Below are 15,893 nucleotides of genomic sequence, written 5' to 3' on the forward strand. Positions count from 1 at the left end.
TGGTGATTGCATTTTTTACAGAGAAGCATCTGCTACATTTCATGCATCGGCCAAAGTAAATGAATAAAGATCACCCCTGGTGGCTGAGGTGTAACACCCGCCCCCCCCCCAATACCAATGCGGAACTCGTAAAGCTGCCCACTATGACAACATGACTCAGCTAAAGGGTGTGGGGAGAGGAAGTGAGTCAGGGAAAATGCTCTTCTATCAGGAGCTGCCACAGGTGTCAGTGAAGCCACCAGTACTTCCTATGGCGCCCACAAAAGGTCTCAGCAAATATCCCCTCAAAAATCAATGAGGCATGACATATGGTTTGCTCTTCCTGCTTGTCCTAGCTCATCCTTTTTTTACACAGTTGTTTAGTGACTAGTGCAACTTCCTAATGTGTCCACTGCCCCCCCCCCCAAAAAAAGGTTGGCAGCCCCGTCTTAACAGAGCCCACTTACTTTCCTGGCAGCCAGTTTGATCCGTGGAGTGAAGCTGTTACACTGGAGCTGGCTTTTGGAGGTGTAGAAACTAGCAAAGGAAAGTAGAAAGGCAATGGCTCAGTTTGCATGTAACACTAAACCATGGTTTAAGCGACTACACACACAAACTGGATCAAGCCCAAGTGAGACTCAGGTTTGCACATTCACTCCATCTTCTTTCTGACTCGGTGGTAGCATTTCATCTCCAGCCTGATCTTAATAAGCCAAAGACTGCGGTTTACAACAAATTGGCCACTTTCAAAACAGGCCAACTTCAGACCATGGTTTCTGGATCTGGCTTGTTAAACTAGCCACAGTTTGTTGTAACCCACAATCTCTGATTCACATGTAATGACAAGCTGAGATTAGGGGGAAACAAAACTAACCAGCTTCCATGTTTTAAAGAGAAAAGCAATACAGGAAACACCTATACAGGCATTCAAAGCAACACTAGAGCAGATTCAGTGGAGGCTGAGGACAAGACTGCCCAGGGCTGAGGTTTGAGAGGGGAGGGAGAGCAGAGAGGATTCCCAAGTACCAAAAGCGGAGAGGGAAGACAGGCTCATGTGAGCATTGCCCAAGGTGGAGCCTTGGCTGCAACAGTTCCAACTTCAAACACGCACCTGTGGTTTATCCAGTGTGGTATATTGTAGTCATCTCCCATGCGAGAGTCCCCAGGACTGCAGCGATTGTGCAGCTAAGAGAAGAAGAGTTTGGAAAAGGCATCATGTTAACTGGATGCTTTTTGCAGCTAGTTTGTACTGCATTCTGGGAATCCATGGGAATGGACAGTTGCAAGAAAGGAATCTGACACAGGATACAGAGGGTGACAGCCAAAAAAGCCATTAATTCAGCAGAACTCTCTCTCCCTCTCCTCTCCACAGCATACCCCTTGCACACCCACCCATATATGCCATGAGGGTTCCCTTACCCCCCTGAGCAGATCTGGGAGGGTACAGGAGGGAGGAGAAGTTACGTTATGGGAGCAGAAATCATTCTGCTTTGGCAGTGATGTCGTTGGATTAAACCCAGAAGCTGGTGGTCAAGATTATAAGCCCTCTCGTTTAAAACAGCCTTCCCCAACCTGGTGCCCCCCAGATGCTTTGCACTACCATCAGTCCTGGGAATCATACAGCCAAGCTAGCTGGGGCCGATGAGAATTATAGCCCCAAACATCTGAATGGCGCCATGTTGAGGGAGTCCGATTTAGGAGGGAAAAGTTCCTAACCCTCAATAGTTTGGAGAAAGATAGAGGCCTAACACGCATCCTGGAAACAAGCCTGGCTTTTGGTAATTAGGCAGTGCAGGTGTTCAGCAGTTTGTTCCTTTCCCATACCTTTTCCTTCTTGCCCCCCACCTCCAATCTCTTTTATTTCTCTATGTACTCAGCCCTTACTAGAGGATGTGCTTTTATTGAAGAGCCGGTAGTGTGGAAACAGAATTATGGCTTTTTATTTAATTGGTTGGATTTTTTTCTGGCACAAGAATCAGCTGGAGGAGGGAAACAGCTAGCTGACAGGTGCGGCAGAGGTGGAGGAGGAAGAAAGAAAATAGGCATACAACCCCACGGACCTTACCTTGAAGAGGGGCACGGCGTGGAGGGGCTGCTCTCCCATGCACACCAAGTCCACCCCAATCCCTACAGAAGCAAGCAAAGCAGGGTGAGGAAGATGAGTTTGTTAATAGCCACGTGCTGTCCTGGTGCTGGACAAGGAAGGTCCACAGCAGAGAGAGGGGAGGGCTTGGATCTGGCCCTTCCCCATGCCACTCATAGACCAGCAATGAAAAGTTTTCCCACTTGGGTCACCCATCACTTAAGACACTTCTTAAACAAAAGGATTTCATGTTTTCCAAAGGGCCCAACTCTCAAAGTAATGTCTAAAAAAAGAGAGGTCATCTCTTCATTTTGGAGATGTTCTAAAGTGAGAATGAACACAGATAGGAAGCTGCCTTATGCAGCAGAGTCAGGCTGCTTGCCCATCCAGCTCAGCGTCCCCAGGAATGGCAAACCAGATGTTGCTTTCATCACCATCCCTTATCACTGGCCATGCTGGCTGCAGGGCCTGATGGGAACTGGAGCCCAACAACATCTGGAGAAGGGCCCCCACATCTGGTCGACATCTGCAGGGAGCCACTCTCCAGGGATACAGGCAAGGAGTCTTTCTTCTTCCCAGGTCCTCCCTGGAAAATGCTGCCAGGGGAGGTTTTGCTTACAAAGAGGCTACTCTCCCCACTGAACTACACAGCCCTTTCCCACCGCCTGCCACGAAGACCATTTTACCATTATCTATCATGCGCTGCTTGGTCAAGATCATGAGGAGCCGGTCCACTTCGAAGACTCCCACGCCAGGCGTGATGACTACGGACATCTGCCCCGTCCGGTCAAAGTTTCGATTGATGTAATGCTTGTCGAACACTAAAAGCAGGAAAAGTCAGAAGCAAAAGGACATGCAATCGTTTGCACATAATATGCCTATCAAAGGATAATTTGCTCTAATTGACAACAGCTTCCTAAAAGTTCAGATGTGAACTTTGTAAGGTGCTTTAAACTGGTTCTTTTTTTTAATATTGAGTTTTAATTGAGGACCTGGGACCTTAGGGTGAAGGCAGGTCAACAACAACAACATGCAGTTCACCAGCTTACAGAAACTTGTATGAGACAGTTAAAAGTCCTGAACTGGATATTCAATCCATTGGAGTCAAGAATTTGCTGGTTTCACTAATGAAGACCCTCAGCAGTTATACTAGAGGCGGGTCAAAAAAATCCCTCCTGCATTTCCAAGGTCATTCACAACCACCCCAAAAAAGGGTGTGTGTTTATTTATGTACAGAAGAGGACTGGGGGCTGTTTGTGAGACACAGGCAAAGTTGCCACTCTGGCTGGGGCTGATGAAAGCTGTAGCCCAGAGGGCACCAGGTTGGGGAAGGCTGGTGTAGACTCAGGTTAGTACTGGGTGCCTCCTATTGGTCACTCTCAGTTCACAACCCACCAGGCTAGGCTAGCGTCCCACAGTCACAGAGCATGTGCACTAGAAATAAAACAAGAATCTTCAGCAGCGTGAAATGAATTCCATTCCAAATGCTCAGGGGTTTCTTGGCAAATTAAATCAACAAGGTAGAAATCCTGCTGAAGACAGAAACTTTGAATGCCACTGAATTATCCCCTAAGTCAGAACTGTACGAGTTACTGGCCTTTCCAATCTGATCTATCCTGTAAGAACAGGTGACATTCATGTGAGGAGGAGGAGCCAGGTCCCTGCCTGTGTACAGACGGCTCCTTCGTGTTCAAGTGGTACAAGATGTTTCCCCCTCTACTCACCATTGAAAGAGAGGTTTATGGCTTCCAAATAATTTCCTTGAGCAGAGGTGGAATTGTACCCCGGAGGAAAGCCCTCTAGAGGGTTAATTACGAAGGAGAAAGGAGAAAGAGATCGTCATATTTCAGCTATAATATTTGAAGCCAATTTTTATTATTCATTTGCCTGATGAATTAGGAGCGTAAGGAGAGCTGGAACAGGCCAAAGGGGGCCCATATAGTCCAGCATCCTGTTCTCACTGCAGAAGACCAGATACCTCTTCTGGGAAGCCCATAAGCACAGCAGCAGCAGCAGCAGCAGCAGCAGCACCAGCACCAGCAGTGATTCTCAGCAGCTGATATTCACACAGCCATGCTGCTTTCAACACCGGAAGGGATTTGTCTAATCCCAGCTTTTGCTGGCGTGTTTTGATATTTTATAACTGCTTTCACCAGGTGTTTTTTTTACGTCGCACGCCACCTTGTGATATTTTACACCCAAGTGCAATTTATAAATATTTCAATAAAATAAATAAATATATGAAAATCAAAGCTTTCCAAGCTGGGGGGGGATTACTGCAGCTTTCCAGCTCTCCCTTTCCACCCCACCCTTCAACATTTTCCTAGAGCGCCTAGTCAAGTATAGACACAGTTTAAAAACCGCAACATTGAATGACCATGTCGATACACAGTAGGAGAATAAAAACAAACAAACCTGGTGCATGCTGCAGACCTATCCCCCCCCCCAGGCCTATTGCGATGTTTGGACTACAGCTCCCATCAACCCAAGACAGAATGCCTGTATTTTGCCATGGCTGATAGGAGCATCTCTGTGGTGGTTGGGGCTGATGGGAATTGTAGTTCACAACATCTGGAGGGCCCAAAGTCTGGGGAAGGCTGCCTTGTGACAAGTTCCAAGAGTGTTTGCATTACTCATTACACTGATGAGATTTAGAATACTACCTTTTTTGCGATTGTAATAATAACCATCAGCAGTAATATAGTAAAAATAGTAAGAGTGCCCCACCTGCCTGCTCCAAACGCACCAAGATAGGGTACTGGATGAAGAGTTTCTTAATGGTAACAAGCAATGATGTCCACTCCTCTCGTCTTTCGTTCTGAACCACCACCCTGTAAGGAAGCGCGGGGACTGAGTAGGAGAGAAATGGAACCAGCACAGTCCTTTACAGATAATGTAAGGACTTAAGGGTGGAAAGGGAAGGGAGAAAGAAGAACCTGCTGGATCAGGCCAATGGCCCACCTAATCCAGCCCTCTCCCTGCCTGTGGATTCCAGTGACTGGTATTCAGAAGCCTTGGTGCCTCTGACTATGGAGGCACAGCATAGCCATCATGGGCAAACAGCCATTCTCTTCCCTGTGGGAGCTTAGCACTAGGAAAATGCAATTTTTGGTGGGGACTTTTCCAAATGCTGCTTCACAATGGACTAGCATGTAACCCAAACGTTAAAGACACCTGCAAACACTAATTCAGCATCTCGCAATATAGAGGAAATTCCCCAGGATAGCGGCCGCTTACTAGTACTCAAGGTTATGAGGCAAAAAAAAACACCAAGCACCTGCAGTTTCTACTAAAATTTAAGAAACATTTCAGCAAAAACTTTCAGTCACAGAGCTTTTGCTGTCCCTCACAGACCCCTTCCATATTCTCCTGCCCCTCCAAAATACTACAAAAGTTGTCCATTTTGTAGCCAAACGGCATTTTCCAAATTAAACATTTCAGTTGCAAAACACAGATTTATTAGCATACTTAAAAAAAATTCAGGGATGCCTTAGCGTAAGACATAACAGTTACTTCCTGCATAAACATAAACTCATCAGGTTTTAGCAGGCATCCCCAAACTTCGGCCCTCCAGATGTTTTGGACTACAATTCCCATCTTCCCCAACCACTAGTCCTGTTAGCTAGGGATCATGGGAGTTGTAGGCCAAAGCATCTGGAGGGCCACAGTTTGGGGATGCCTGGGTTTTAGCTTAGAAAAAACAAGTTGTTGAAAAGGAATGGAATTCTTCCAATTCTTTAGCAACTGCCATGCTTACCTTCCAAGTCCCGGACTGCAGAATCCGGGACCGGCAGCCGTGTGACACCGGAAGTTGCGTCGACGTAACTTCCGGTGTCGCTTTGCCCTTCTATGGGCACCAAAAATGGCCGCCGCTGGCTTCAAAAGTAGCTTCTACGCATGACTGGAAGTGCGTCAACGCGACTTCCGGTGTTGGCGGCGGCCATTTTTGGTGCCCATAGATGGGCAGGCCGACACCGGAAGTTGCGTCGACGCACTTCCGGTCATGCGTAGAAGCTACTTTTGAAGCCAGCGGCGGCCATTTTTTGTGCCCATAGAAGGGCAAATCAGGGGGGGGAAATGGCCGTCGGCAGGAGAAAATAACGGAGAAAAACGGGAGACGAAGTGATACGGGGGACCACCGGGAAAAGGTAAGTAAAAACGGGGGTTTCCCAGGGAAAACGGGGTACTTGGCAGCTATGCTGCCATGTTTTCCCCTTATAGGTTACTAGATCAAGTATGAGGGGTGATATGTGTGTTTGTGCATCTCTCTCTCTCTCTCTCACTCACACACACACACAAAATTGGAAATAGACCACAGATACGCAATTGAAGGACCACATGGGAAACCTACTTGTAAAAATCTTCATAGAATCTTCCTTCATGATCTTGCTGAATTGAGGCACGCTGTGTCTCTGGAAATTCATCTACAAGAGACAGCCGCAAGATGTAAAGACCATCCCTGAAGCACCCAAAAGGCATCTGTCCCAAGCCCCCCACACTGCAGACCAGCAATATTCACAGTACCGTACTTTCCCATGTATAAGACTAGGCTTTTTTTTATTTAAAAATGATGCTTAAAAGTGGGGGTCGTCTTATACATGGATAGTGCATAGGGTGGGCGTCTGATTGGTTGCTGCCATGGTTGTCAGTGGCTATTGTCTGTGTTATCGATTGCTGCGTCAAGGGCTGGTGTTGATTGGCTGACGCTGCGGCAATTGGGCGGGCGATTGGCAGCTTCTGCCGGTGAGGGAACAGATGAGAGGCGGATTTTCGGCAATCCCCCCTAAAAAAACCTCAACAACTCTGAGCCATCTCCCCCCATTTTCTTATGAGGACCCTCGTACCTACGGGACCGCCTCTCCCGGTATGCCCCACGGAGGACCTTAAGGTCCATAAATAACAACACCTTAGAAATCCCAGGTCCTAAGGAAGTCAGATTAGCCTCGACCAGAGGCAGGGTCTTTTCAACATTGGCTCCGGCCTGGTGGAATGCTCTGTCTCGAGACCAGGGCCCTGCGGGATTTGATTTCTTTCCGCAGGGCCTGTAAGACAGAGTTGTTCTGCCTGGCCTTTGGCCTGGAATCAACTTGATCCCCTCTCCCTTTTTCCGAAGAGGCTGTATTTTAATTTTAATGTTGTATTTAATCTTGTTTTCACGCTGTACTGTATTTTAATTAACTGTTTTATATTTGGTGTTAGCCGCCCTGAGCCTGGTCTTGGCTGGGGAGGGTGGGGTATAAATAAAATTTAATAATTTGAGTCTCAAAAAATAGGGGGCGTCTTATACACAGAAAAGTACAATACAACTCCTTGCAAAAGCACTTGCCCAAGAAACCCACCAAGGGCAACCACCCCTTTCCGCTACGCAGAGTAGTGATTGAGGCAACAGCTCAAAGCTCAGAGGGCATGGGAAACACAGAGGGAAGTCCCAGAGAGGAACAGAGGCAGGAAGATGTAAGTACCCTTACAAGCAGGGAAGAAGAGAAACATTTATCTTGTAGCTACTCACTCAAGGATTTTGCATCATAGAACGTTCTAGAAAACAGGACCACAGTCACTTCATGGCTGCAGTTCTTCTCCTGACCGAGAGGAAAGGGAGGAGGTGAATGTTCTGCACAATGCCTCAGTCACAGCCCTCATGGGACCCCCTTGCATGCGCATGCACAAGAAGGCACATACACACAAACAACTGCTTCAATCAATGGTGATGCTGCTTCGGTCTTGGTCTCAATGAAGGATGACCTAACCATGAGGACAGGCTCGGAGGAATCTGACACCATGTTAGAGTCTAACACAGGGTCCCCAAACTAAGGCCCGGGGGCCGGATGTGGCTCAATTGCCTTCTAAATCCGGCCCGCGGACGGTCCGGAAATCAGCATGTTTTTACATGAGTAGAATGTGTTCTTTTATTTAAAATGCATCTCTGGGTTATTTGTGGGGCCTGCCTGATGTTTTTACATGAGTAGAAGTGTCCTTTTATTTAAAATGTATCTCTGGGTTATTTGTGGAGCATAGGAATTCATTCATTTTTTTTTTCAAAATATAGTCCGGCCCCCCACAAGGTCTGAGGGACAGTGGACCGGCCCCCTGCTGAAAAGGTTTGCTGACCCCTGGTAACACCTCCTGACATAACCTAAGGCTTTATGAATAACTTTTTGAGGAGAATGTTACCATGGCAAGGGCATTTCCAAGCACACACAGGACAACTCTCGCCCCCAAACAACAATTACAGCTTCTTCTCTAGAAAGCTGAATGGAAGGCAACCCTGATCTCATGCCTGAAAAATGTAAAGGCGTTACAGCCACTAAATGAGGCTATTTAATATTTGCTTTACAGTGGAAATCCAGCAATGAACATGCAATAAAAACTCAGTCTTTGGGAGTATCTATTCAGAAACCTGACAAATGTCATGACAGGACTGGACCTCTCTTTATTTTTTTTTTTTTTTAATTATATTTTTTATTAAACATTTTATCAACACACATACAGAACACAAATACAAAAAGTAAACATCAAAATACAGAAATACAAAAATACAAAAATACAAAAATACAACAAAAAAAAAAAAATATCATCTCTAATCCATTTTAATATTCATTGTCCTCTGGCTTCCCCAATTCCCTACTATCTGATTTTCTTTTTTATAAACTTCTGTAGCAGTTTCTAAATCATCCTTCTTACCCATCATATAGTCTCTTTAACACTTCAAAAATTTCATCTTTATATCATCTATCATATTTTCTCCCTTTCAATCTTCTATTATTTCCCTATTGCCTTAACTTCTTTATTTTCCTGGATGTTCAAAATCTAGTTTTCAAATTCATACCCTATGTATATTTTAAATTTCTTCCAATCTTTTAAAACTTTGTCATTTGTTTGGTCCCGGAGTCTTCCTGTCAATTCTGCCAATTCCATATAATCCATCATTTTCATTTGCCATTCCAGGACTGGACCTCTCTTTAACTTCTAATGTTATGGCTCTTTGCTTACTTGAAAGTCACTTATCCAAAGTTGGAAGAACTGCCACAATTCTCCGTAAAAAAGATTTAAACAAGTGGACAAACATCTTTTGCTATGCTACATACCTCCAAGGTCCTGCAAGCTGAGGTTGCTAACCTGGAGCCACCCAGATGATGGGGGACTACAACTCCCATCATCCTTAGTCATTGGCTACAGCTGATGGAAGTTGAGAGTACATCATGTCTAGGTAAGCTTCACATTGGAGTTCCCTGCATTACAGCATCCCGTTGACTCCCCAGGTTCCTTTTCCCTCCCTCCTTTGGATCCAATTGCCCCATAACCAGGCAGCAACTTCCACCAAGGGACCTCCTATCGGGGTTATGTTTTATTTACATTTGGGGAAGCTCAAATATCTATTGAGGGTAAGGAAGTGTAAAAACACCTCCTTACCCCAGTTGCAAGCGGGCCTGAATATGAGCCAAGGTCACAAAGTAAAAGGCACACTCTTATTCCATTGCTACAGCCGAAAGACACAGAAAGTTACCTTCCATTTGGTGAAGAGATCAGAGAGGAAACCATTCACAGCTTTCTCAAAGTAAAGGTCCCCTGCAAAGGGAAGAGAAACAAAACAGGGGACGATGACGACGACGACTAAGAGTGATTTCTGTTCAAAGGAGCATTGATACTGCAACCTACACTCCTCCCACCAGGTGTTTGTTCAACAGGGGAGGGGCCGTATTTGCAGTGGAAGCTGGTTCATCAGAGCAAATGGAGCTCAGCCTCACCAACCTCAGAGTTGTTTGGACACACCCACCCAAGATGCTTGCCCAGCTACAGAGTCACAAGGCAACTGGAAAACAAACCAAGGTTTGCAGTAACAAACCATGGTTGACCGGTCACAAGAGACGACTCATTGCTTGTCGACCCAATCAAGGTTAGAACAAGCCATGCGGGAGCAGGATTAGCTCTCATGGAGGCACAGTGCTAACAGCAGGCATGGGACAGGCAGATCTCCAGAAAGGCTATTTCTCCATACCGTAGATGTCAAAATCCCACATTTCGCAGCTCATCTGGATGAAGATATATACCATGGCGGAGGTTGAGCGGAAGACAACCTGCCAGAGAGACACACGAACAGTAAAAAACTACTGCTCAAGCTGCTGCTCGACAGCAATTCGGGAGCGTAGAACAAACGCTTGAAAAGGGGGAGAGAGAAAACTCTGGGGTGGGGAATAAAGAAGCCTACCCGGGTGTCTTCGCTGATGTAGCCACACGTGACCTTCTCACTTTTGACCCAAAGCTCGCCTGCTTGAGCCCTGGAAGCAAGCCAAAGAAAATCAGTTATCACATTCCGAAACAGTGGACGTGAAAACTGGGGCTGTTACTGGCTGGGCTGTATTGGCGGGAGGGGACAGCGTTTTCGGTTAACAAAAAAGGAAATGCCTTTTTAGGTGCATCATCACCATAAGTTATTATTCATATGCCACCCATCTGACGAGGTTGCCCCAGCCACTCTGGGCAGCTCCCAACAAAAAGTAGTAAAAACACAATAGAACATCAAACACTAAAAACCTCCTGGAACATGCATGAGTCTCAAGAGCTCCTCACGGGCATCGATTTCCAAAATACTGTTACTAGAGCTGCAACTCAATGTTGACGGTACCATCAGCCTGATTAATCAATTTATCTGGTCCATACAAACAGATCTGCTTATTATTAAAACCTCAAAACTGGAACCACAGAATTCTAGAGCTGGAAGAGATGTTGGAGGTCCTCCGTTATCACTTGCTGGGGCTGATGGGAATTGCAGTTCAGCAACATCTGGAGGTCCAAAAGTTCCCTACACCTGCTGCATTTGCAAGGCTCCTGCACCGAGCGGGGAGTTGGGACAGAGGACCTCCGGAAGTCCCTTTGAGCTCTAGAATTACTTTGCTATTACTTTGGGGGCAACATAACCATTGCCTGCACAGTCAGTTTTCTAAAGAAAGCACTTCTGGGAGAGAGAGAGAGAGATGTGGAAAGGGAGCAAAGGGGATGGATACTCACCGAATACCTGCAAATTCCACCTTCTGAGTGACATAGGCACATGTGCCAACCTAGCAGGCATTTGGTTTAAAAGAGAAAAAGAGGGGGAATGAAAACTCAAAGCAGTTTTAATTTGCAGGAGACAACTGTTCTTCATACCTCTTCCCCCTGAGCACATGGGGGACGGGGGGACAGACTGGTTTCTAGCACTCATGGCTGCATTTGTAAACATGCTTATGAGAGGCCCAGAAGCTTTCGTCTGCTATCGCCTCATCTGCTTGCCCTCTATTCCTACCACGTCTTATTTCAGCCCAGCACCCACCTCTCTTTGCCATCCTCTCATACCCTAACCAAAAAATATCCCATGTTCTACACTAGTGGTGAGAACCTTTTACTGCCTGAGGGCTGCATGCCAGTGGTTGGGAGTAGGGTGGGGCCAAATACAAAAGTAGGCAGAGCAATAGTTGCGATTCTCTCGTTCATACAGCAGGCCACATTTCTGCCATGCCAAATCCAGAGGTTTCTACACCCACACCTCTCCATCTAGGCAAGAAAGGCACATTATAACAGTTCAATGATACACTCAAGCCAGGCAGGGCTCAGTGAAGTGTGCAGCCTGGGAAAGAGGCGTGGCTAGGGTAGGGTTCTGAGGGCCAGACAAAGAACTCAGGGGGCCATATTCGCCCTGATGTTCCCCACCCTGTTGGACGCTCACAGTTATCTCCCATGCCCCAGTCCTGTAACAAATTTGAATGTCAGTGTTTGTCCAGTTGATGCACAGAGCAGCAGCCTCAGATTCCCATGTTGAGCCCATCGCTATCTGAGAATAAACAAAGGGCACTTTCCCTCCCAGAATTAGACACAGGGCCCTCACCAAGCTCTTCTTCAGTCGCCACATGTCCCCACGCCCAATGTACTGATCCTTGAACGTCAGCTCCACCAGGTCAAGGGTCACTTCCTAAAGAGGAGGGGAGCAGAGAAGCATGATGGCTAAGGTGTTTAGAGAGCCACATTCTGCTCCTGTGGAGGCCTGACGCTGAAATCCGTAGGCTCTTGATTACAAGCACAAGCTCCCCTGATCTCCCCACTTAGCTGAAGAGAACTTTTCATTTCTTGGCAAAATTGTATTGTTATTTATTTCAGAAAATGTATACACCACTTGATTTAAAAAAAACCCAACAACCTCAAAGCAGTTTACAAAATAAACCTTGTGACAGATAAACACTTGCATGCATGATCCCCATTGCAAAACTGCTAAGCTTGGGTATACTCATTTTTAAAACCATTGGTTTTAACTGTATTTTGATGACTTTACTATGCCTGCTATTTGTATACTCTGTTTATATCACTATATTTTAGATCATATTTTATGTAAACCACCTGTAATTGAGTAGCGTAGGCAGCTAGTTAAATAAACTTTAAAAATAACTGTGTTACCAGGTCCTTGGTGACTCTCTTTGTGCCATCCCTCTCTTACACTGGGCAAGTAAAGTCACAGGTGGCATTATTCATATGGCAGATACCATAGACGCGGGTGGCATGGTGGGTTAAACCACAGAGCCTAGGGCTTGCCAATCAGAAGGTCGGCGGTTCGAATCCCTGTGACGGGGTGAGCTCCCGTTGTTCGGTCCCAGCTCCTGCCAACCTAGCAGTTCGAAAGCACATCAAAGTGCAAGTAGATAAATAGGTACCGCTACAGCGGGAAGGTAAACGGCGTTTCCGTGTGCTGCTCTGGTTCGCCAGAATCGGCTTTGTCATGCTGGCCACATGACCTGGAAGCTGTACGCCGTCTCCCTCAGCCAATAACACGAGATGAGCGCTGCAACCCCAGAGTCAGTCACGACTGGACCTAATGGTCAGGGGTCTCCTTTACCCCCCTACCATAGACACACCCCTAAGGCAAGCTGGCTGACACTGGGCAAGAAGTCAGAGGCATCCCAAGGTAGTTGCTGATCAGGAAAGTACTCAGAGCATGTAATTGCATCTATCTAAGGCAGGCTGCTCTACAGCAAGGAGCATACAGCCATAGTCCGAGATCTGCTACTCTCCTGCTAGAATTGCTGAACCCCAGCAGAATGCAACTTGGCAAAATGCCTCCACAGAGCAGATTAACCTGCTTTTGCGACTTGGGCTGGGAGACAATCCCCACATGCTTAGAACCAGACCAGGTGGAAATACCTCAGGGCAAAGGCTGCAGTGCCACAAATACCTTTGGGTCAACAACGTTCACATGGACATCCTGGTATGGTCTCAGTCGGAACACCTGTGCCACAGTCTGATCTACACTTATGGTTTCTGTGAAAAGAAGGAAATCCTAGATGATTGGGAGAAGATGGCTTCCAACTGAGTCATCCCAGCAAAGACTTCACATTGGAATTCACAGAGGGGGTGTTGACCTTGTCACTCCCTAGATGGAGAGCTGATTGACAGCAGACAATCCCAAATTAAGATAGGAAAATCCCTACCTTTCTGTAAATCCTCCTTAAGTGACTTCACTTGCAGGAGCAAAGGGCTGGAACACAAGAGAGATAAACAACTGCATGAATTGGGCCTCTACAACATACTCTGCCATCCAAGGAAGGCATCATAGCTGCTTCAAGAGATCAGCATCTCCCTTACACTTTTAATTCAAGATTCGCATTGTGCAACCAGAAGCTAAATTGATTTGGGAAGGGGGAGTCTAGGAAGTAGTAAGAATGCCAAAGCCACAAGAGGTGGTTGGCTTGAACACTCATGTGTCTCCATAGGCCTGGTGACCTCCTGGATTAGAAGTGGGACATTCTTCTATTGCACAGGGTTAGGGCAGCAGTCAAAGGCCTGTCCCTCCCAGGGAAAACAACAACCAACCTCCATGAACCTCCACCCTAGCAAGACCATGCTTTCCACGCTCTGTCCTTTGTGGTTTAGGAGATGTGGGCAAGGTTCTTTATGAAGCCAGAACCTCTAGCGGTCAGGAGTTTAGAGGAACTGGTGCATGATGTCTTCTGTGCACTTACAAAGCACACCATAACTTTTAAAATTATAGAATAACTTTATGTATTACCTTCTACAGAAAGGCATCAGGGCAACTTACACAGTAAACAAATAATCAAAACATACAACAATAGCAGCTAAAGGTGATCACACAAAACAACCCCCCTCCAAGTTCACATTTCCCATTGAGCCAGCAAGAGACAACTATCAACATTCAAATACTTCACTGTACTGTATAGTGAAAGACATAAGAGGTGGAAAGATATTAAGACTAATTCCAACATGTATTGTCCAGCTGAATGTGTCCTAGTAGTCTTGGAATAATAGCTAACATACCATCCTGCCCCATGGAGTTGGAGTTCCTACCTCAGTGCCAAACACAGCAGGGTAACAGCCAGCATCTGTAACCAACTAAATACAGTAGCACCTTGGGTTACGTAACCCTCTGGTTAAGTAAACTTCATGTTACGAAAGCGACAAACCCAGGAGTATCGGACCGGGTTTCACCACGCGTGCATGCACAGAAGCGGTCTACCACCGCATGCATGCACAGAATAGTGATCCTCGGGTTGCAAAAACCTTGGGATCCGGCCGGACCTCCGAAACAGATCCTGCTCGCAACCAGAGGTACCACTGTACATACACACATGAAGTACTCCTTCGCAAATGTCTACTTTAGTTTTGTCAAGCTAGAGGCCTTCATCAAACCTACCTCAAAGCTGCCGACCCTTTGGCGGAGTCTGCAAAGATGGCCGTTTTCCTGCATCATGCCCCAAAAGTGCTGCATGCAAAAGCCTAAATACAAAAGGATTCACCTGTATTCATCATTGGGGTGTGCAATTTCCACAATGTCTCCCAGCTTGATCTGAAGAAATACTTTGGGGTTCACCACAAGCTCATCGTCTGAAAGGGGGGAGAAATTAGGGAGGTGGGGTTATAAATCTGCAGGGCTGTTTTACTATTTAGATGTTCCTGCAGCATTTCCAGATTGCGGAGAAGTTATTTCAATAGAGATTACTCTATTGCACCACTTTTTACACAAAGAGCCCTGAGGGCATTTCCACCACCTCCATGGCTACTGACCGCTGCTTCCAAAGCCTTTCTTGTGAATGACGAGCTTGTAGACTTTGCTGGTCTTCATCCTGAATTCTTGTTCTTCTCAGTTATTAGACACCAGGCATTTTTACAAGGTCTTGCATTTCTGCAAAATAAGCAAGCAAAGCATTCAAAACCACTTGACTTCCATTCTACATTTCAAGGAAAACAACCCCACAGCTCAGCTTCAAAATAAGGTCATCGTCACATTTTGTACCAGCAAATTCCACAAAGTAAGTTATGCACTGTGGCAACGCAGGAACTGTACTCTGCACCAACTCAGGGGCACTTTCACCTCTACCCCAAAGCAAGAAACAGGGTGTGTTGTGCAAATTACTGGAGTGGCAGTTTAATCTATACCCCCTTAAGATTTCATGTGGTGGGCGTTTTTGTTGTTCTGTTTTGTTTTTGAATGGGAATCCTTTTTGTGAAGGCTACCCTACAGAAATTCAGCATATCAGATAATATTTCCTGCCGCACTAGTTTGTTATTTGCAGGGTGTTAGGGAATCCGTCATTTATCATCTATTTATTGCTGTATTTATATCCCACCCTTTGCTCCAAGGAGCTTGTGGCTCTCCCCATCCTCACTTAATCGCCAGTCGTTTAGTCGTGTCCGACTCTTCGCGACCCCATGGACGTTAACACTACATTTCTGGCCGCCCCCCGTGGTACGGAATAGTACAGTCCACTCAGCCTCCAACCCAATGGCGAAAGAAGGAGGGCGAACGCACTCAAACCCCCCAAAAAGGGGGGGAGGCAGATTATCTCATGCCTAC

General features: G+C 46.3%; 1 protein-coding gene across 9 annotated transcripts in view; it reads right to left on the reverse strand.

The window, feature by feature from the left end:
* The window catches only part of DEPDC5 (DEP domain containing 5, GATOR1 subcomplex subunit), a 50,543-nt gene that overhangs the window by 34,465 nt on the left and 185 nt on the right, over window positions 1-15,893 (reverse strand). For all 9 annotated transcript variants that reach the window (XM_035097580.2, XM_035097581.2, XM_035097582.2 and 6 more), the window contains exons 2-18: window positions 15,104-15,221; window positions 14,836-14,923; window positions 13,513-13,559; window positions 13,257-13,342; window positions 11,922-12,005; window positions 11,069-11,118; window positions 10,269-10,338; window positions 10,059-10,137; window positions 9,567-9,628; window positions 7,572-7,641; window positions 6,414-6,486; window positions 4,790-4,893; window positions 3,787-3,861; window positions 2,749-2,883; window positions 2,045-2,106; window positions 1,091-1,164; window positions 447-516 (exon numbers count right to left, since the gene is read on the reverse strand). In XM_035097580.2, coding sequence (XP_034953471.2) covers window positions 447-516; window positions 1,091-1,164; window positions 2,045-2,106; window positions 2,749-2,883; window positions 3,787-3,861; window positions 4,790-4,893; window positions 6,414-6,486; window positions 7,572-7,641; window positions 9,567-9,628; window positions 10,059-10,137; window positions 10,269-10,338; window positions 11,069-11,118; window positions 11,922-12,005; window positions 13,257-13,342; window positions 13,513-13,559; window positions 14,836-14,923; window positions 15,104-15,161 — 1,287 coding nt within the window. In that variant the 5' untranslated portion in view covers window positions 15,162-15,221. The remainder of the gene's footprint in view (window positions 1-446; window positions 517-1,090; window positions 1,165-2,044; window positions 2,107-2,748; window positions 2,884-3,786; window positions 3,862-4,789; window positions 4,894-6,413; window positions 6,487-7,571; window positions 7,642-9,566; window positions 9,629-10,058; window positions 10,138-10,268; window positions 10,339-11,068; window positions 11,119-11,921; window positions 12,006-13,256; window positions 13,343-13,512; window positions 13,560-14,835; window positions 14,924-15,103; window positions 15,222-15,893) is intronic.

This window comes from Zootoca vivipara, chromosome 17, assembly GCF_963506605.1.
Source record: "Zootoca vivipara chromosome 17, rZooViv1.1, whole genome shotgun sequence".
Classification (NCBI taxonomy): domain Eukaryota; kingdom Metazoa; phylum Chordata; class Lepidosauria; order Squamata; family Lacertidae; genus Zootoca; species Zootoca vivipara.